Source organism: Centropristis striata, chromosome 18, assembly GCF_030273125.1.
Source record: "Centropristis striata isolate RG_2023a ecotype Rhode Island chromosome 18, C.striata_1.0, whole genome shotgun sequence".
Taxonomy (NCBI): Eukaryota; Metazoa; Chordata; class Actinopteri; order Perciformes; family Serranidae; genus Centropristis; species Centropristis striata.
The window spans coordinates 1,742,480-1,765,989 of NC_081534.1; the positions used below are offsets into that span (position 1 = coordinate 1,742,480).

Here is a 23,510-nt window from a genome sequence, read left to right on the forward strand (position 1 = left end):
CTTTTTTGGTCATTTTGTGTCTTTTTTCATCATTTTGTGTCCTTTTTGTCATTTTGTGTCATTTTGTGTCTTTTTTTGTCATTTTGTGTCTTTTTAAGTCCTTTAGTCCAACATAAAATGTGAATTTGAATCTTTTTCTTACTTTCAAAACACTATCATGCTCAATAAATACTTACTAAATACTAAAATACTAAATACTTTAACTTTTGATACTTTAAGTACATTTTGATGTTGATACTTTTGTACTTTTACTTCAGGACTTAGAAATACGTTACACTTCTATGGATCCTGCTTCATAAAAAATGCAAAATGCATCACAAGCTGAAGTAAGTGGAGCAGTGACAGCCTGTAGGAGAAACTCAGTCCCAGAGATATGTTAGAGTAAAAAGAGCAAGATGCAGCTACGATTATATCAGAGCACCTTTGGGAAATCCAAAAAAAAGGCCTATTCTTCAAATCTTCTTCTGCAGAATAGTGCCGAGTCTCTCAAGCACCTATGATTGAACTTATATCATAACTCACAATAACCGCAGCAGCGTGGTATTTTGTCCATACTGTGCAGTATTACTCACCTCCCAGCGAGGACCTTGCATGAGGCCACAGAGAAACCGTCCTGCAGGGAGGTCACATTGTCCTCCAGAGGGAGGATGGAGCCTTGAAAACCTGGATCAGAGAAAAGCTGCACCTGGTGCACAAACAGCAAGACAATAAGCCTGAGTCATCCACACACTTCATCAGATAAGACGCTAAGACACTATCTCAGCTAAATGAAATGTTCATTCATTCGTTTATACCTTGAACTTGGCCGTGTTCTCGAAATCATCCTGAAATGAAACAAAAGATTAATGAGACTCATTTGAATGCACTGGAACACACAGGAGTAAAAGTAATCAGAGTGTTTCTGTATCACTATTAAACTTTTACAGCAGTGGTTAATGTGTGTAGGCGGGAAAAGACAAAACTTACCCCTCATGTCTATGTTTTATTATTAAAGCCAAATTATACAAGTGACTACGTGCAGTTTCACACGTTATTCCTGTCCTGTCTGTCTGAATATATTAGCTAATATAAAAAAAATCTCTCTTAAATCCAAAAGCTTGAGTGCACACACACACACATACACATGAAAGGAGCACATTAGACTTATAATTATATGTTTTGGATTGGTGAAAAAGTATAATAATTTGCATAATGTAGGTGTCAGAACTTTAGATATGTACAGATATTTGAAACCTGGAACAAACTGCCTGAGGAGGTAACACTCACAGAATCTCTAAAACTCAAAGTGTCAAGTATGAAACTGCTCCATAGGAAATGGCTGCGTCTGAAATTCTATACTAACATGTTATGTAGTGCTCTAAAAACAGTATGTATAACGAGGGTTGCACAGAATTCCCAGTGAAATCTTACAGGATACAAACACTAAACCAGAGGTGGAAGAAGTATTTAGATCCTTAACTTCAGTAAAAGTCCTGCATTCAAAACATACTGAAGTAAAAGTACAAAAGTATCAGCATGAAAATGTACTTAAAGTATCAAAAGTACTCGTTATGAAGAATGGACCCGCTCAGATTGTTTCATATATCCCAAATATATTATTAGATGATTATTACTGATGCATTCATGTCAGTAGCAATTTCATTTTCTCATTTTAATATACTATTATAGGGCTCACAAATTTTAATTGTGATCACAATTTTGCCCGCCACGATTAAATTAACCTGATCGTTGGCGATATTTCCATTTTAAAATGCGTCTCTCCACAACACACGCTATTTGTAAAAGCCGGCGAAGCAGTGTTGCCAACTTAGTGACTTTGTTGCTATATTTAGCAACTTTTCAGCCCCCCTTAGCGACTATTTTTCAAAAAAGCGAATGGCAACAAATCCAGCGACTTTTTCTGGTGTTATTGGAGACTTGTTCTTAGCCGCGGGGTCAGGAGGCTCTTCTTAACGAGCCACCGGCCCCTTGTGGCTCGTTAAGAAGAGTAAGAACGAGTCGAAGCGGCACAGTCATCCTGCAGCAGTCTCTCCCAGCTGCAGAGCCGGAGGGTATGTTAACCCCTTAGCGTCCAGTCTGCACATTGCTAACAGGCTAACAGTTAGCTCTGTAGCAGTACAGTGTGTACGTGCTAACAGGCTAACAGTTAGCTCTGTAGCAGTAATAAAAATACAGATGTTTTCCCTAACATGACGAATGATCGTGATTAATAATCATGATTACAATATTGTTCAAAATAATCGGGATTATCATTATGGCCATAGTTGTGCAGCCCTATACTGTTATGAGGTTTAATTTCAACAAATGTCTAATCACTTTAAATTTAATGTTTATGTTAAATCTCGACCTGAAAAGTAACTAAAGCTGTCAGCTAAATGTAGTGGAGTAAAAAGTACAATATTTGCCTTAAAATGTAGTGAAATAGAAGTATAAAGTTACATAAAATTGGAATACTCAAGTACAACTACAACAACTACAAAATTGTACTTAAGTACAGTACTTGAGTAAATGTACTTAGTTACTTTCCACCACTGACACTACTCTGGCATAAATATCCGACAATGCAATGTGGTAGTGACAACAATACAAATCATAGAGAATGAGGAGCAGCGACCAAGGCGTAACTTATTTATTTTTACGCTTGATTTGTTTTGTTGTTGGGCACTGCTTGTCATTTTAATGTCTCATGAGTCATCTGTATGTGTGTTATTTTGATCTAATCTTTTAATACAACGAGAGAATCAAGAAAACACAGTTTCCAAGGCAGCTCTAACAAGATACAATGAGTTCGCCTGCGGTTTTCACTCTTTAACATCTGAAGTACTCTTACAGACTTGAATAAAAACCAGAGAATAAAGAATCTCATCATTCTTGCTGTCAGAGCCCGAGCCGGTAGAGCTGAGGTTATCATGGTTATGTGTCTCCAACCGGGAAGAATTCTCCCAGGAAGGAGCATGTTAATTGTAGTTAATTGCAGTTCAGTGCGTCCGAAAAGACACACACTACTTTTTATTGACACAGAAGTATGTTGAACTAGAAAATTTCCTCTGGGGAAATTCCGAACGGGCCACGGGGGCTACTGCCGGTGTGTGTACACTATGATGAGATTCTTCAGAGATTTCAAACTACGCCCTTTAACCTCAAAATGTGTGTGTGTGTGTGTGTGTGTATCACATCAAAGATCAAAGGCAATCAGATCAAAGCAATCAACAGAATTAACTGACACCTGCCAATGGTCCGGAACATTGACAGGCTGGAATTTCTGGCCTCGAACAGAAAGCATTTTTGGCAAAACCATAATACCTATCATTGATCCGACTTCACTTTGAGCATCCTGAGTTCTTCCTGAACGTCTACATGTGTTTTTTTTAAAGAAAAATGAAAAAATAGCTTTGTTAGAGCGATCTAAATAAACTGTTCGACTTCCCTTTTTCAGAAATCTTCCTGTGTTTTTAATATGGGAGCCAATGAGGCTGTTGGTGGTGTTGGTGGCGCATCTGTGCGTCCTACGCCCAAACTATAACTCTGACAGCTTTACCAGAGGATTGTGAGGGAGAAGACTAATTTTCCTACGTTTCTATGTATAAATTATTTCTGTAGAGTGGAATTTGCGGCCTGGAGCGCAGTTTTCAAATTTATTTTTTGACAATGTTTTCTCTCCCTCTACACTCTGGCGATGATGTCACACACTGTGACACGAACATTCCGTGCAATACACACCCATTATAATCTCAGAATTTCTCCAAAAATGATCATGGTCATTGAACAGGGATTGATAAAAAACTATATGACCTATCGAAACGTGGATTAATACACCGATACACAAGACTTGTGTCTACTGTTTAAAGTTTAAATGGAGTCTCTAGGTGAATTTATGCCGGAGAAGTAGACGTTTAAAAATCTCCAATTATTGTTCTTTTTCGCTCATTTTTGTCGGCCGTCCCATTCATTTCAATGCAAATTTTTCGGCAGTTTTTCGCGACTCATTGTTTTGTTTTGCGATTGCCCTGAGGCCCTAATGATAGTGCAATATACAGTATATATTGTTATTTTCAACAAAATGTGCAAAGTGTTAAGTTTTAACCACAAGAAATCATCAACAACCTGTTTTATTTAAAGACTTTATAAAATTCAATTTAATTTCTCATTTCATCAGATTCAGACGCCCTTCATCTGCAATCCGAAACCATTGTTCTTTGTTTCTTAGGAAATAGCTCTTGCTAGTGTGCAGAGAGGAGCAAACAAATAAAATAAGACCAGGAGAGGAGTGAAGACTAGAGAGGAGTGTGGTGCAAAGATGAGTGAAAGTTTAAAAAGAAGTAGCATTTGGATGCATTTTGACACGTGTCAACATGAAAGCACAGTGTCGGATTAGTAAAGTGAAGCTCTCCTATCAAACAGGGTTCACTAATAACTTACAGGCATTGGAGAACTGAACATCCAACAGTTCAGTTGGAATAAAAAAGGCAGGCTAGCATGCTGCTACTGCCACTACTTCACCTGTTGCTCCTGACATTGAATTGTCAATAGCTTGAATAGCTTTCTATTCTTAGGTTTTTGTAGGTATTTTCTATCTGCTTTGTGTAGCAGAGTGGTTCTTCAAGAAGTTTTACAAGGATTTTTATAAAACTGTAAATGCAATTGGCTACAGCAATTTATTGAAATTTAAGTGATATATGTGTTCAAATGCAAATCACAAATCAAAACAGCGCTAAATTTGGCAGAACCATAAAAGGTATAAGTGGTGAAATTAAGATATTTGGCAGCCGAAAGTGATAAATGATAAATGATAAACTAAAATATATCCGTATAACTCCGTTACAGATCACTGCCCAGCCCTAATAATAAATATATATATATATATAATATATATATATATATAATATATACCTGATTCAGAAGGCTCGCCTCCAGAGTTTACCACACCGAAGGACGCAATATGGCCAAAAAGAGTATTTTTTCCCCCTAAAGTCAACTTTATTAGCAAAGTGCACCGTTATAAATAACAACAGAAGCTATATAGACATATTACAGAAATACTCAGCGACGGAGGTTTATGAAATAAAAGTACTTATAGTTATAAACTCAAATAAGTTCAGTGAATATTTTACATTTGGACCACAGACTTAACTGTTTTCACAGCTTTTTGGTTGAAGGAGGTAAACAATGTTTTAAAGTAAGTTTTAATCCAAAAGAAGAGGAATTTCTCAGAGTCAGAAAGTGAAACCAACAGCTGCAACACAACAAACTGGTTTAGTTTGGCAGCATAAAAAGTGAAAAGGAAGGAAGTGAGTGGTGCTGTCAGCAGAGTAGCAGTGGAGCATTAAACTCCTGGTGAGGTTGGAATATTTCATTTATACATCCTGATATATAAAGCATAATTTACATTCACTTTGAGGGCCATGGTGAGAGCACCCAGGCGAATGTGAGTTTATGGGTACATTTTCTGTTTCATGACTGAGAAAATTCAATATAAAAAAGCTCATTCTTTAACAAAAGCAGTCTTTAAACTTGATGACATCTCTGGTTTCTGGCTTCGAGAGCGAGTAGCTCATGTTCCCAAATTCTGTTTGAACTTTCCTAGACCATGCACTGTAAAAAAATAACCTGTTGTATTTACGGTAAAAAAACGGCAGCTGTGGTTGCCAGAACTTTACCGTAATAAATACGGTGCAACTTTTTCTAATATTACGGTAAAATGATATTAGCACTGTTGATTTCACGTTTAAGATTGTCATTTTATTCCATATTTTACCTTAAAAAATAAAAAAATGTCCATCCAAAGAAACGCTGTTCTGCCATATAATTGACAAAACATTTTTTTTTATAAATGCCGCATGAATTTAAGATTTTACCTTTAAATATTACAGTTTATTTCTGTTAGACATATGGGGCCTCATTCATGAAACGTGAGCAGAACGAATTTGTGTGTAAACCGTTCGCAGACGGAAATTTACGTGCATCTCCGCATTCATCAATATTTTAGTAGCTCCGATCTTTTCGTAGCTACTAACAAAATCTACACATGCTGCTGACCACACGTAGTGCTTGTGTAAATTTAAGAACGCATATAAATAATGCTCGTCACTGTTGGAAATTACAATTTTAATTCATAATGCGTTCTGTTATGTACACAATACGCAGATGCCTTTGAAACATGTGATATAAACATGGCAAACGATTAAAAATATAACATATTTAGTTAAATTAGTTGGCAATTGGCGGGATTAAGATTCAGATTAAACTCATAATTGTGAATTATCTATGTAAATTGACGCATCCTGCCTGCAGTTCTCAGAGGTATCATTAAATTAATGCCAGAGTATATCCAATTTCCATACGGCGCACAACGGCAGACAGAAGTAATGCAGGGGTTCAGTTGCAAACATGCCAGGTGTTATCGGTGCCATAGACTGCACACACGTATGCACCAAGGCTCCATCCGGTGATGCATTTGCTTACATTAACCGGAAAAACTTTCATTCCGTGAATGTGCAACTGATCTGTGACGCAAAGTGTGTGTTGTTAAACGTTGTGGCCCGGTGGCCCGGTGGGACGCATGACGCATTCATCCTGCGTAATTGCGCAGTTGGCACGCGTTTGGAGGATGGAGCTGTGAGAGACGGCTGGCTCATTGGTAAGAATATAGCCTGCATAATCACATGTGTGTGTTATATATGGACTTACCCTTCTATATCCATAGGGGATAGGGGTTACCCACTGACGCCGTGGCTTATGACCCCACTGGCCAGCCCGCAGACACCACAGGAGCATACAATGAGGCGCACGCGGCTACTCGGGCCGTTGTAGAGCGCACCAACGGGGTATTTGGACTCTGAGCGTCCTCCTCCTGTGGCAGATGTACTTTTTTTGTGTGCGCTAATGCGTTTCTTTGCGTCAAGTTTAATGTCAAACCATTTACGTTTAACCTCGGACGTAGTTCTTTGCACTACAGAAACCACATTTACTGCGTCCGTCACCTCCCTCCACGCTTTCGCTTTGCCTGTCCCTGTCACACCACTACTAACAGATGAAAATAAAACATTTTTTTTGGACTCCACTTCTCCCAAAATAACTTCAATCTCCGCTTCGGAAAAATTATTTTTTCTTTCTCGTTCTTTTTTTCTTTGTGCCATGACTGACAGGTTGACAGGATGCCTCTACACACCTCCTTATATGGTGGTCATTAGCAATTCATGGGCGGGGTTCATGCTAATTGCTGATTATCGGGAGCGCGCTGCCACCTTACGATGGATTGGCATTCATGATCATACACACGTGTTTACGATCAGATCTGAGTTTCCCGCGGCGTTCATGAATCCGGAGTAGGTTTTTAGTAGCGTAGGCTTTTATGTGCAAATCTACGCACAAATCTACTAACGTTTCATGAATGAGGCCCATGGTGTTTAGTACATTTAACATATGAAAAAATGATGGCTTGTATTTATATTACAGTATATTTTTGCCACAAACACAGTGCCAGAGTATTTTAAAGTGGAGTAATTTATTTAAAATTTTAAAAAATTACTGTTATGGCTGAATTATAAGTTTACGGTGTTTCATTGTTACTGAAACTGAATTAACCCATTTATCATTTTACGGTCTTTTACTGTCATGGTTTAGCAGTGTTTCACCGTAAAATCTACAGACATTTTTTACAGTGTGGAAATAACACTGGGATTCTCCCTTTAACTCCAGCAGCAGCAGCACTACAGTAGACTCTGCATGAAATCTGTGTCTGTTTACCATCATCTGGTTTGGAATTGAAGTGGCTGCATGATGACTCACCTTTGTGATTTAAGTCTTATGACAAATATTTTCCTCAGTAAAGAAATTCATTTGTGTGACTCATGCTCACAGGGATAATCTACTGTATCAGGGCTCGTCTCTCCAGATAAAATCTGGATTTGGTCACAAGCACAAGTTTCATGACTGGTCACATGTAATGAAAGCCAACAAGGGGAACTACCAGAGGAAGTGAGAAAACAGCAAGCACTTCCATTATCACACAACTCTGACTCACTGAATTATGGAAGCCCAAAAGAAAAAAAAAAAGATAAAACTTAGCCTTGATAATAAAAGTATCCTCAAAGTAAGTTGAAATAATGAGATAAAAAAGTCATAATTATGAGATCGAGCAATATTTAGTGCACAGATCAGGTTCAATGAGGATAATTCACTCGTTTTTCACCCAAAAATGCATGTTAAAACTTTTTTTTATGTACACTACCGGTCAAAAGTTTTAGAACACCCCAATTTTTCCAGTTTTTTATTGAAATTCAAGCAGTTCAAGTCAAATGAACAGCTTGAAAGGGTACAAAGGTAAGTGGTGAACTGCCAGAGGTAAATAAAAAAAGGTAAGCTTAACCAAAACTGAAAAATAATGTACATTTCAGAATTATACAAGTAGGCCTTTTTCAGGGAACAAGAAATGGGTTAACAACTTAACTCTATGGAGTCTTGGGCTATTTTGTCCATTTTTGAATTATTTTCATGTCTTTGTAAGTCATTTTGTGTCTATTTTTGGTCATTTTGTGTCTTTTTTTAGTCATTTTGTGTCTTTTGGTGTCTTTTTTTTGTCATTTTGTGTCTTTTTTTGGTCATTTTGTGTCTTTTTTTAGTCCTTTGGTCCAACATAAAATGTGATTTTGAATCTTTTTTTTACTTTCAAAACACTATCATACTCAATAAAGAATTTTAAATGTTGCAAATGTGCATTAATTTCAGAGTACACTGAGACATTAAACTGCATCATTTTCAATTAAATTCTGGAAAAGTTGGTGTGTTCTAAAACTTTTGACCAGTAGTGTACATTGGAAAGACCTACATATAAAAAACACTGGTTTTTACATGGCATTGATTTAAAAAATGTTGTTTTATTTTGTGTTCTGGTCTTGTTATTTCCTGTTTGTTTCCTGTTTGACCCCGTCACCATACCAGCCACTTATCTCCTTCTTGCCACAGACACAGCTTGTCTTGTTTTTAGCCCTTTTGGACTCTTCCAAGAGTGAATTTTCTGTGTAGTTTATTAGTTTAGTGCAGGTCTTAGTTTCATAGTTTTTTTTCCTCCTTTTGGAGTGATTTTGTGTTCTCTATTATTTTTCCTGATCCACTTGTTCGTGGTGTTTTTGTAACTCTTTTATTTTTCCTATTACGTTTTGTTCCTCCCTTTTTGGAGCGCTTTTTAGTTTTGTTTTGACATATTCTATTTTAGATTAAACTTGGGTCAAAATGAGTCGATTTGACCCGCAACATAAGAGGAGGGTTAATGGCTGTGAGTCACTGTGATTAAACATAAAAATACCACAGTTCCAGGAGAATCTGTCTAATAACTGGAGAAAAAACAGTACGATTTGTCCCTGAATCTCTGCTCTTACCAGCACAACAGGCATTGCTGAGGCGACCCTGGGCTGCAGCCCCCCCCAGTCCTCTGGGCTTCCATACAGGCCTTTCTCCAGGATGTAGCTCTCGCCACAAAACCCCGGGTCCTCGAACACAACCCAGCTGAGAGAGAGAGAGAGAGAGAGAGAGAGAGAGAGAGAGAGAGAGAGAGAACAGAGGGATGAGGAGAGTAATTACACTGCAAATTATGGTTCTTACCAAGATAAAACAACTTAGATGTACACAGCAAAATCTGTAGTGTTGTCTTTTCAGTGTTAATTTCAGTGTTTTCAGTGTTTCTCTAAACTAGCCTTCTGGCTAACTCTGGCTTTTTTAACCATGTATAATCATGTGTTTTTATGAAATTGCACTGTCCCCTTTTAAATAAGCTAATAATAATTATCTTGAGTTGGTGATCAAAAAGCTTCTGCCAGCGTTGTTACATGCTAACATCTGAGTTAGAATCACTTCAGTTGGAGTTGATTTTCAGATTTTGTGACTTGTATGTTCGGCTAAAGACAGAATGCACTTTTAATGTGTCGTAAAACAAAACAATGAATGTTAATTAACACATGAGTGAAAGGAAATAACATGATTTTAGGGTTAAAAATACATTTTAATGTGTCAAAGTAACACAATGTATGTTAAAAATGAACACTCACAGTGAAAAGGAATAACATGAGTTTAGTATTGAAAATACACTTTAATGTGTCATAAAATAACACAATGTATGTTAAAAAATGAACACTCAAGTGAAAAGGAATAACACAATTTCGAGTTAAATTTCGAGTGACACCTCTTATGTGGTGTCATAAAACATCACCAAGGGTGTCAAATATTCAACGCTATTAAAGAGATGAAATATTAACACTTTTTAAAAGTGTAATTTTAACTCTTTTAAATCTATATAAACGCAGAAAAAGTGTTAAATTTACCACTCTGTGAGTTGAATTAACATTCCCGATTTTTCTAGATTTAACAATCTTAATTTAAGAAATCTTGTCAAATGAAATTATCTGTCCATGCAGCAAGATACTTTCCCTCAGATTTACTGTTTTTATCTTGTTTTTAGACACTTTTCTGCAGCGTACCCTTTTATTGTGCACTGACATTTCAGAATCATGCTTCTCATTTTTTTACACATTTTTTATACTGTATATTCATATTTATTCTGCACTGGAATTCTCTTCTACTCCTTAATACATACTCCTTCTTTAGACACTTTATTTTTCATTGTATTTTTATTGTATTTTTATATTTTATTGCTTGAAGTATGCCTAGGTTGTTCTTTTTATTTAATTGTGTTGTTATTGTCTCTGTGTGTAATGCTGCTGATACACTGTAATTTCCCAGCTTGGGATAAATAAAGTATATCTATCTATCTATCTATCTATCTATCTATCTATCTATCTATCTATCTATCTATCTTGTCCATTTTTTAATTCTTTTCATGTCTTTGTAAGTCATTTTGTGTCTTTTTTTGGTCATTTTGTTTCTTTTTTTAGTCATTTTGTGTCTTTTTTTGTCATTTTGTGTCTTTTTTTGTCATTTTGTGTCTTTTTTTGGTCATTTTGTGTCTTTTTTTGGTCATTTTGTGTCTTTTGGTGTCTTTTTTTTGTCATTTTGGTGTCTTTTTTTGGTCATTTTGTGTCTTTTTTTTAGTCCTTTAGTCCAACATAAAATGTGATTTTGAATCGTTTTGCTTGAAGTATGCCTAGGTTGTTCTTTTTATTTAATTGTGTTGTTATTGTCTATGTGTGTAATGCTGCTGCTACACTGTAATTTCCCAGCTTGGGATAAATAAAGTCTATCTATCCATCTATCTATCTATTTAGATCTATCTATCTATCTATCTATATATCTACCTATCTATCTATCTCATTTTATCTTGTTTTTAGACACTTTTCTGCAGCGTACCCTTTTATTGTGCACTGACATTTCAGAATCATGCTTCTCATTTTATCTTTATTTGTTGGGAAAAAAAAGGCCTGTGATGCATTTAAACCTGCTCACAAAGAAAACCACAAGAATCCACAGCGTCACAGTCAGTGTGGCGTTCATTTATCACACATGTCAACAATTCTTGGGCAGAGTCCAGGCTGATAATGGCCTCCCACATGATAGCATCTCAGCAGCTATGATCTGTATGTACTTTCTCTTGGCAAATTGGCCGTGTCAGCTGTGTGAGAGTGTGTGTTGTCGGGTATTTCTGCTCCTCAGACAGACAGACAGTGTTCCCATTCGTGCCTCAATACAAACAAGTCTCTAAAAACAACACGCCGAGCCAATCAGAGGCCGACAAGCATGGCAGCACGACATGGGCGAGGCTGTGCAGGCTAATGACAGGCTAGCGGCGCGGCAAGAATAACCCTTAGCGAGAGTGTTGCCGCCTGAAGAGGGACGAAATGTTCTCTTCTGTATTATTCACCAGAGTGTCCGCCTCTCCCTCGGGTGGCAGCATGTTCTGCAATTCATTATACTAATATGAGTAATTTCTGCTTCTGGTTTTGTTTACTTCTGCATTTTTTTTCAGCTGATCATAGCATTAAGAAACAGGGTAACACCATAATTTATAAATGGTAAACAGATTGTTTAAACATCATTTATAAACAGTATATAGGCCATTTAGAATGGTAAATACATAATTTATTAATATTCAACTAATTTGTAATGGCAAATAAATGGTATATTAATGTAACTTTATACTTACTTTACCATAAACAAGCAATTCAATTATAATTTAGTTTAGTTTACCAGTAGTTTAAGTTGCACTCATTTTAAAATTTTTAAAATTTCATTATGCTAATATGAGTAATTTCTGCTTCTGGTTTTGTTTACTTCTGCATTTTTTTTCCAGCTGATCATAGCATTAAGAAACAGGGTAACACTTTACAATCACCATCATTTATAAACAGATTGTTTAAACATCATTTATAAACAGTATATAGACCATTTAGAATGGTAAATACATAATTTATTAATGTTGGTAACACTTTACAATAACCAGCTAAATAATGTTTATAGATGGTTTATAAACCAATTATTAACCTTTACAAAGTGCTATACATATTTAATCTTAAAAAAACAATTTCTTAAAGTTATATGAATCATTTCAAAAATTATTAATATACTTAATATGGTGTTAAAAATGTTAAAATGAGTGCAACTAAAACTATTAATAAACAATTAATTATAATTGAATTGTTTGTTAATGGTAAAGTAACTATACACTTACATTAATAGACATGTTTATAAATGAATATACATCTATTAGCCATTTATACATGATGATTAGTAGTTAGTTAAACATTAATAAATTATGTATTTACCATTCTAAATGGTCTATAAACAGTTTATAAATGATGATTAAACATGAATAAACTATCTGTTTACCGTTTATAAATGATGGTTATTGTAAAGTGTTACCTAAGAATCATTTTGAAATCATTTACATACTTAATATGGTGTTAAAAATGTTATAATGAGTGTAAAGCTATTAATAAACTAATAATTATGTTTGTTTATGGTAAAGTAATCTATTTGGCATTTATAAATTATAGTTCAACATCATTACATTTTCTATTTACCATTCTAAATGGCCTTTATACGGTTTATAAATGATGATTAAACATTAATAAACTATCTGTTTACCATTTATAAATGGTCTATTTACCATCTATAAATGATGGTTATTGTAACGTGTTGCCATGAATAAATAAAAACAAAACAAAAAAGCAAAAAAAATGTAAAAAAACAGACACTTTCTGCAAGTAGTTGGTTGTTGTAAAGTGTTAGCAGAAACAGAAACAGACACTAGCTACCTGGATCCTCTACTTTACATTTAATGAGACAAAACACCATGTAAATACAAATGACGTTCCTTGTTAAGGGAGTTCAGGGCGTCGAGGAACTTTTCTTCCACACCCTGCATGAATTTCACATTATTATCTGTGTGAAAGGGTGTGAGACAGCATGCTGCAAAACCAACTAACGCTGACAGGAAGTCAGGCGTGGCGGACTAAAATATTAAACTAAAAAGTGATCTGTCTGGACCTGTCAGCTTGGGCGCGGCTACGCACCTGAGACCTCACTGGGACTGGAGCCTGAATAATTATCAGCTTGAAGTGCAGGAATGCATTTTAAAGCTGCAGACAGCTCAGGAATTCCAATAATCAGAGGCAGATCTGATCCAGTTTCCTCTGGCAGGAGAAACGAAGATCCTGTGATCCATCTGAGTTTTAGTTCCCTTTAGTATTTATTTCCCTTTTTAGTACCTATTAGTACCTATTAGTACCTATTCTATGCACTTTATGTGTTTTTATGCACACTGTTCATTGCACCTTATTTGTTTCATAGCACCAACATTTTTATTCTGTATATTCATATTTATTCTGCACTGGAATTCTATTCTACTCCTTCTTTAGACACTTTATATTTTATTGTATTTTTATATTTTATTGCTTGAAGTATGCCTAGGTTATTCTTTTTACTTAATTGTGTTGTTATTGTCTCTGTGTGTAATGCTGCTGCTACACTGGAATTTCCCAGCTTGGGATAAATAAAGTCTGTCTATCTATCTATCTATCTATCTATCTATCTATCTATCTATCTATCTATCTATCTATCTATCTATCTATCTATCTATCTATCTAACTATCTATCTATATGCTTTTATTTTGAAGGCGATTTCCGTATAAGTTACCCGAGTTACCGAGGTACCTTGTCAAAAACACCTATTGTTTTTTGCATAAAGTTAATAAATTAACAATTAACATGTTAATAAATTCTTTGGTCACCTTGTGAATCCATCTACGAGGTGGGAAAACAATAACAAACATTAGCATTAGCACTAGAGCTAACAAGCACTTTTACTATAGTTAAGACAACAAATATAGCCACTAATATATATGACAGAATAAAATAAACTTTAACAAACCTTGTGTCCTGTCAGTCAGCCACTATAGAAGCCTTTTTCATACTTTATATTTCCTGTCACTACCTTTCAAAATGAAAGCACCCGTTTTACACTGGACGGCACCCTTTCAAAATAAAAGCATCACAACATTGTAAAACACCTTGAAAATGTACAAAAATGAAAAACAAGCTATATAATACAAAAACACCTATAGGAACCTTGCTAAAGGTCATTTACAGTTGTGTTTCCAAATAAATGTTAAAGTGATATAGTGATTGGAGTATTTCCTACTTTTTACTGCTATATTTGATTTACTCCACATTAACAGTCTCATCATAACATGTGTTCTTATCAGTAGCAGCTCAAAACCAGATAATTTACTGTATTTTATTAAGCGATTACATTAATATTCAGCAGAATTTAGTTCAGAGTTTTGGTCCGGCCCCTGCAACCTTCGTGGTGTTGGTCATGTGGCCCCTTGGGAAGATTAATTGCCCACCCCTGCTTTAGTATAAAGGTTACAGGGATGAGTTTAATACTCACACGCCACCGATGACGTCCACTGACTGCGTCTTCACGCCGTAGCCTGTGTCGTCCATGTTGATAACAGGCACTGTGAGGTCAATGTTGATACCCAGCTCGCCGAAATCTCTGTCGCTGAACATTTTGAGGTGTGGAGACATGAAATCCTGGAGAGAGAATAAAAGAATCTGGTGAGAATCACAAATGAGCAAAGCCACCACAATCAACATTAATTTATTTTGTTTTTTTTTCCTTATTTTATTTTTTATCTGAAGCATTTTGTGTTACATTTCTTTTGTATGAAAAGTGCTATACAAACAAGAAATTTTGAGTGTCCTTGACTCTGGCCTGTGACTCTCACCCATACATTAGTAGATTACAATTTGAATTGTTCTCAAAATGGAAAAGAGGACAAAGTCATGTAAGATACTCAACTGAAAGCATTTTAGTCCAAACTGTAGCTCCTATCATTGAAATGACTTCACTTTTAGCATCCTCAGTTTTTCCTGAAGGTCTACATATGTGTTTTGTGAAGAAAAATTAAGATTTTTTTTTTTTTAAGAGCGATCAGAAGAAACTTTATTTTTGATAGTTTTTTTCTCTCCCTCTGCACTCTAGCGATGATGTCATCCACTCTAGCCTCTCCACAGGGTAACATTGGGGGGATTTTTGGCGTGTTTTTGCTGAATAATTTGAAAACGTTGCAATTAAACTACTTGTGACATGTCATATTTGACTTTGACTGAACATTTGCTCCCACTTTGTGACAAAAATATCAGAATATATATCGTTTATCGATATTCAGCCTAAATATATCAGGATATGACTTTTGGTCCGTATCGCCCAGCCCTATTTACCACTAACTAAACCATGAAAATTAGAAACAAAACTATTCAAGTTGCAAGAGTTCCATGTTTCCTCTCACCAACATTTCAAGGTAGATGTTGCCCAAACTACCACAGTTTATAGCTGAGATTCTTTGTGATTCCCCTTTATATTTAAATGGACGTGACTTTTCTAGGATGTCTAGATCTATGATTCCACCCAGAACACAGAATATACAACTCAAGAAACTTTGGACACCCTGTTTTTGTGAGATAATTCATTTTATTTAAGTTTTAAGCTGCACTTTAATCAATTAACCATTCAGGAAAAGGAATTAACTCTTAAGTCTATCAAGACTATTTGTCTTTTTTTACTTTTAGGTGGTTTCTCACATTCAGTTTCTCCGTCCATTGGAATGGAAAGAAATGCATGATGAATGCGTGCATTTAGAGAATAAATCTAATTAAGTCGTTTTGTGTTGGAACATAGTTGGGTTCTGAATGGATTAAGATTTGTCTGATATACTTGCATGATGTCTGTCTGAATAAATCCTATTAAAAATCCTATGACTTGGATTTTGATAGGTTAGTGTAAAGGTGCAAGAACTAATTCTAATTCCTTCAACTCAATTAACTTATTTAACTTAATTCAACATTTTCCCACTTGCCTTGTAACCACTGTTTGTGGAGTCTGGCAAAGAAATTCATTTCCCTGAAATATTAAATAAAACTCCTATTGTTTGGCTTCTGAATGACTGAAGTCTAAGAAGCAGCAGTGCCTGCTGCTGATAACGAGAAGTGTATTCCCTTACCACCACAGCTCCATAAAAACTAAACTTTATTACCTTTTTTCATTTTATTTACTTATTCAACACTGTTTTTTATGAATCAGATCTCCTATAAAATCTTTAGTAAACCTCCAGGGTTTTCTCTGGTGTTTAATAGAGCCCTAACCCTACTCACTGGCAGTTGCATTAATGGGTTTATGTGGAAAGTTTTGGTCTGAATGCTTTTTGATGGATTTTCCATTCTCACAAGAATAAACAGTTTTTTGGGGGGACACAAGAAGTCCTTTCCATTTTTACAGACTAATTTTAGACTTCACAAAAAGATAAACGAGCTATAGTTTAAACATTATACCACAGCTATTTTCCATCACATACAGGAACATCTCAAAAAATTAGAATATCATGGAAAAGTTCAATCATTTCAGAAAGTGAAACTCATACATTATATAGATTGATTACACATAGAGTGAAATATTTCAAGCCTTTTTTTCTTGTAAATATTTCACTCTATGTGTCGTGAATCTGTATAATATACGAGTTCCACTTTCTGAAATAATTGACACAAAATTACCAAAAAAAGACACAAAATTACCAAAAAAGAAACAAAGTGACCAAAAAAGACGTAAAATGACCAGAAAAGACACAAAATTACCTAAAAAAGACACAAAATTACCACAAAAAAAGACACAAAAAGACCAAAAAAAGACGTAAAATGACCAGAAAAGACACAAAATTACCAAAAAAGACACAAAATTACCAAAAAAAGACACAAAATTACCAAAAAAAAGACACAAAATTTCCAAAAACAAAACACAAAATTACTAAAAAAAGACACAAAATTACCCCAAAAAAAAAAGACACAAAATTACCAAAAAAGACACAAAATTACCCAAAAAAAGACACAAAATTACCAAAAGACACAAAATTACCAAAAAAGACACAAAATTACCAAAAAAAAGACACAAAATTACCACAAAAAAAGACACAAAAGTACCAAAAAAAGACACAAAATGACCAAAAAAGACACAAAATTACCACAAAAAAAGACACAAAATTACCAAAAAAAGACACAAAATTACCAAAAACAAGACACAAAATTACTAAAAAAAAAAGACACAAAATTACCAAAAAAAGACACAAAATTACCAAAAAAGACACAAAATTACCAAAAAAATACACAAAATTACCAAAAAAGACACAAAATTACCAAAAAAGACAAAAAAATTACCAAAATAGACACAAAATTACAAAAAAAGACACAAAATTACCAAAAACAAGACACAAAATTACAAAAAAAAAAAGACACAAAATTACCCCAAAAAAGACACAAAATTACCAAAAAAAGACACAAAATTACAAAAAAAACACAAAATTACCCAAAAAAGACACAAAATTACCAAAAAAAAAGACACTAAATTACTAAAAAAAAAAAGACACAAAATTACCACAAAAAAAAGACACAAAATTACCCAAAAAAGACACAAAATTTCCACAAAAAAAAGACACAAAATTACCAAAAAAGACACAAAATTACCAAAAAAAAAGACACAAAATGACTAAAAAAGAGCTGAAAAGAACTAAAAGGAGACAGAGCTGACTTCCAAAATGATTTGGCGACCCCCAGAAATCATCTCGCGACCCCAATTGGGTTCGGGACCCCAAGGTTGAGCATAGCTGCAGTAGAGTACTCACAGCCACGACTGGTCTCAGCGACAGCAGTTCCTCTGATCCTCCCCAGTCGCTGCAGTCCAGGTACTCTCCTTCCTCCAGGATGTGCTGCTGCCCTTCAAACCCAGGCTCGCTGTATCCCACCCAGCTGGAGGAAAGAAAGAAGTGCAGCCACATTGCTGGTTAGAGCTGTATTTATAAATCACGACTGCTTTACATAACTTTAACCCTCTATGGTACGGTGTTAGCATACCCATTTTTGGCCTGTCAAATTTCTACAATGCAGGTTTTTGAGTGATGCAATACTTTAAAAAAGAGGGAAGAGTATAGGGAACCAATAGCAAAGCTTTAATTTGTCACATGACCTCCAGGAGGCCATATTGAAACCCTATTTTGCAGACTTTTCCAAGGGAAACAACTTTGCCAAAAAAGACACAAAGTGACCAAAAAAGACACAAAATTATCAAAAAAGACACAAAATGACCAAAAAAGACACAAAATGACCAAAAAAGACGTGAAATGATCAGAAAAGACACAAAATTACCTAAAAAAAGACACAAAATTACCAAAAAAGACACAAAATTACCCAAAAGATGTAAAATGACCAGAAAAGACACAAAATTACCTAAAAAAGACACAAAATGACTAAAAAAAGACACAAAATTACCAAAAAGACACAAAATGACTAAAAAAAAGACACAAAATGACCAAAAAAATTTCACAAAATGACTAAAAAAAAGACACAAAATTACCAAAAAAAAGACACAAAATTACCAAAAAAAAGACACAAAATGACTAAAAAAAGACACAAAATTACCAAAAAGACACAAAATGACTAAAAAAAGACACAAAATCACCAAAAAAAGACACAAAATGACTAAAAAAAAGACACAAAATGACAAAAAAAAAGACACAAAATGACAAAAAAAGACACAAAATTACCAAAAAAAAGACACAAAATTACCAAAGAAGGTAATTGTTGAAGCTATCTTCTTGTTTATCAAATAAACGATGTTAAAATAATTTTAAAAACTTTCTTTTTCACTTGTGCACCGTTAAGACAAAAAAGCACTCAAAACATTTTTTTCTCAACAGGCATCATAATGTGTACCATAGAGGGTTAAGATCAATATCTGGCAGCGAAGTAAATCCTGAATAAACTAAAGCTCCGAGTCAAGATCACCACTTAACCTGATCCTTTGTAAACACACAGATTGGACTGTAAGACTCACAGTCCTCCGATGATCTTTAGAGAACCCACAGACTTCAGTTTGGCTGAGTCAGAGTTTCCTCCATCAGCAGTGACGTCTTCTTCACTCTCACAAAAGCTGTAAACGTCACTGTCGATCTCCAGACTGGAGCCCTCAAGGCCAGACTTCTCATACAGCACCGCCTGGATGGGAGAAAGGGCAAAGCTGATATTAAACCTGACTCATTATTTAGTTTAGTACTGAAAGAGCCCAGCTCAGTCCTTGATACTCAGCTTCTTATTGAGATAAACAGCTTCTTTTTCTTAGTTTGTTTTTATTCACTCATACTTGTTGCAACCTGGTCTCAGAGGAATCCGTGAAATAGCCACGGAATCACTCAAATTTCCGTAACTTTCTAGATTCCCGAAGTCAGAACCAAAAACATGGTGGACAGTTCTCTCATTTTTGACAAAAAATTACCACAAAATGACCAAAAAAGATGGAAAATGACCAGAAAAGACACAAAATTACCTAAAAAAGACACAAAATGACCAAAAAAGACACAAAATGACCAAAAAAAGACACAAAATGACCAAAAAAGACACAACATTTCCAAAAAAAAGACACAAAATTACAAAAAAAAGACTCAAAATTACCAAAAAAGACACAAAATTACCAAAAAAGACACAAAATTACAAAAAAAGACACAAAATTACAAAAAAAGACTCAAAATTAAAAAAAAGACACAAAATTACCAAAAAAAGACACAAAATTACCAAAAAAAGACACAAAATTACAAAAAAAGACACAAAATTACCAAAAAAAAAATACACAAAATGACCAAAAAAGACAAAAAAAAAAAAAATCAATATTTTTGACTTTATATTTCTTCTTGAATTCATGCTTATGCTTTGAAAACATTGTACATTTTTAGATGTACAGTACACAGAGGTTAAAAGAAATTGTTTTGTTGTATGTTTTGTTTGATGGTGAGTCTTGCTGTGGATCAGTGTGACTGTGAATACATTTCTGTCTGTTAAACATTTGTGAGCACAATATCAGAGCTTTGTACACTTCATTGAAAATGTTGAGTCTCATAAAAAAGCCTGTTTATCTTTCATTCGGAGGGCTGAACATGTCTGCTGCAATAACACGCTGCGGTTTTATTGGAAATTCCTTCACATTGCATTGATTTTTGTCTTTGAAAAAGGGGAAAGCATTCAACAGAAAAACAGTCCAAGAATGCAGCGCACAATCCCAACAGGTGGTCTATAAAACATACAATTATCAGAGACTACTCTATACAATAACATCATATTAACATTAAGAATATACAGCATGCAAATGAAGTAAAATGAAAACTCAGTCCTACCTTGACTTCATTGGGATTCTCCACTTTGAAACCACCCTGGAACAAAGACAATCTATTAGCCATTTTCTTCTCTAATTAAATGCATTTTGTAAAAAGCGAGACAGCAATTACACAAATGGGAATTATGCCAATTCTGTTAAACAGTGAGAGAGCGAGCAAAGAAAATGAATAGAACACACAGCACATGTTGCCCTGAACTTGTGTCCCTGCAGGCAACTAATTACTGCTAATTCTCACATTGACTGCCTCAGTGCCGGAGAGGCTATTCACATAAGAAAAGCTGCCATTTACAAAATCACAATAGTGACTTTTTGAGGAAAGATGTGTTCACGAAAGCTAATTTGTATATTAATTGTGCATGTGTCTTAGCAAACACGAGGATAGAATCGGGAAAAAAGGGATTTTAGCATGCTTTTAGCAACTTTAGCATGCTAACATGGTCACGACATCTGTAAATGTGAATACTTTTTAATGTGTTCACCATCATAGTTTGGTTTTGGTTTGCAGTTATTTGGTAACAAACCAAAATATTGAACAAACTAAACTTGCGCCAACTCTCTTTCTTGCTTCAATAGCAGTTGAACAAGCTGGATGCTAGGGGTGGGCAACATGACCCTAAAAGATTATCACGATATTTGGTAAATAAAAATCTCTTTCTTTGCTTCAAAAGCAGTTGAATAAGCTGAATTGAATTTTTTTCATGTCTTTGTAAGTCATTTTGTGTCATTTTGGTTATTTTGTGTCTTTTTTTAGTCATTTTGTGTCTTTTGGTGTCTTTTTTTAGTCATTTTGTGTCTTTTTTGGTTATTTTGTGTCTTTTTTTAGTCATTTTGTGTCTTTTGGTGTCTTTTTTTAGTCATTTTGTGTCTTTTTTTGGTCATTTTGTGTCTTTTTTTTAGTCATTTTGTGTCTTTTGGTGTCTTTTTTTAGTCATTTGATGTCTTTTTTTTAGTCATTTTGTGTCTTTTTTTGGTCATTTTCTGTCTTTTTTTAGTCATTTTGTGTCTTTTTTTAGTCATTTTGTGTCTTTTGGTGTCTTTTTTGGGTCATTTTGTGTCTTTTTTTAGTCATTTTGTGTCTTTTTTTGGTCATTTTGTGTCTTTTTTTAGTCCTTTAGTCCAACATAAAACGTGATTTTGAATCTTTTTTTTACTTTCAAAACACTATCATGCTCAATAAAGAATTTTAAATGTTTAAATTTTAAATTTCAGAGTACACTGAGACATTAAACTGCATCATTTCCAATTAAATTCTGGAAAAGTTGTCTTCTAAAACTTTTGACCAGTAGTGTAGATGTGCACAGAAATACAAACCATTTTAAGTGGTCTCAGAGATCCAACAAAGGGGGATGGAAAGCCCCACGTCTCAGGAAAAGGGTACTCTCCTTTCTCCAGCACTGCTACCAGACCCTGGAAGCCGGGGTCACTGCACACCAGCCACCTGCAGGGAAGAAGGACACCCACATGGCATCTTAATGAAGCATTAGACCAGATATGTGTCTGCACAGCATGCCTGCCTATGCCTCGTGGCCATTTTAAAAGCAAAGCCAGTCATGACCTTTTGTGGCTTGTTGCTTTCAGAAAGATGTAAAAAAAAAAAAAAAGAGCACGCTAGCAGACGGTTGTTTTTCCACATAGAAATCAGCAGCAATTAGTTATTTTACTCGGTACATTAACCCTCCTATTCCTTCTTTCCTCCCTCCTCTATCCTCCTTCCTTATTTCCTTCCCTCGCCCCTCCTTTCTTTCTTTCCTTCCTTTCCTCCCTCCTTCCCTTCTTTTCTTTCCTCCTTCCGCTATCTCCTTTCCTTTCTCTCTTCTTTCCTTCCTCCTGATTTCCTCTCCTTTCCTCCTTCCTTCCTTCCTTCCTTCTTTCATCCCTCCCGCCTCCATCCCTTCCTCTATCCTCCTTCCTTCTTCCCTTCCCTCGCCCCCCTTTCCTTCCCTCCTTTCTTTCCTTCCTCCTTCCTTTCTGCCCTCTTTCCTTCCTGCCTCCCTCCTTTTCTCCCTCCTTCCTTCTTTATTTTTTCCTTCCTTTCTTCTCCTCCTCCCCTTACTTTCCTCCATCCTCCTTCCTTTCTCTCTCCTTTCCATTCTTTCTCCCTTTCCTCCTCTCTTCTTTCCTTACTCCATCCTTCTTTCTTTCCTTCCTTCTTTCCTCCATCCTTTTTTACTTCCCTTTGCGTCCTTCCCTCTTCTTCCAGGACAACAGGAGGGTTAAGTATTATTCGGTCAGGGTGGTGTTCTAATTATTTTATGTTTTTCTTTATCTCTCACATGAGTCATCCAGCTCCAGCAGCAACAAGCTATTGCTGTTTGTTTTAGAACAACATATCTTGGGAATGGCATGCTTCACTTCAAAGCATTTTCTATTACGCTTCATGTTTAGTGTGGGCAGCCTTTGTGGACGCTTTGCCCCCACCTCTGGCATTTTGATCTATTATGTAGCTCCACACAATGCCTCTTACCAACCACCACATGTGAGCCTCTGGCAGAAAAATGAAGCCCTGCTCATTCCTCTTATTCTGTGCTGAGGAAGTGATACCGAGAAGTGCTGCTGCTGAAAGATATATAATATGAGCAGCCAATGAGTCAGTTCAGGCAATGAACTCAACTGATCTCCAGGGGTATGTTACAATAAATCTGTTAAACAAAACTACATCTGCCCAACAGTTCATCCACTTCTTGCAGAGCTAGCAGCTGCTGAAGCACAATTACTTGGTTTTAGGTTTTATTTTATTTGCACAGTTAGAATGACATAAAATGACAAAGATAACATATATTGTAAAGTGCAGGGAGAGGCAGAAAACCCAGATGGGCTTATTTATTTAAAGCCTCCACCTAAAATTTCA

The 23,510-nt window shown here is 35.4% G+C and overlaps 1 protein-coding gene across 1 annotated transcript in view; it reads right to left on the bottom strand.

Moving 5' to 3' along the window:
• LOC131991437 (beta/gamma crystallin domain-containing protein 1-like) overlaps positions 1 to 23,510 on the bottom strand; it is a 70,335-nt gene that overhangs the window by 21,352 nt on the left and 25,473 nt on the right. Inside the window, exons 10-17 of the mRNA XM_059356894.1 lie at positions 21,974 to 22,100; positions 20,661 to 20,696; positions 19,331 to 19,491; positions 18,123 to 18,246; positions 14,840 to 14,985; positions 9,378 to 9,504; positions 795 to 824; positions 573 to 685 (exon numbers count right to left, since the gene is read on the bottom strand). Of these exons, the coding sequence (XP_059212877.1) occupies positions 573 to 685; positions 795 to 824; positions 9,378 to 9,504; positions 14,840 to 14,985; positions 18,123 to 18,246; positions 19,331 to 19,491; positions 20,661 to 20,696; positions 21,974 to 22,100 (864 nt within the window). The remainder of the gene's footprint in view (positions 1 to 572; positions 686 to 794; positions 825 to 9,377; positions 9,505 to 14,839; positions 14,986 to 18,122; positions 18,247 to 19,330; positions 19,492 to 20,660; positions 20,697 to 21,973; positions 22,101 to 23,510) is intronic.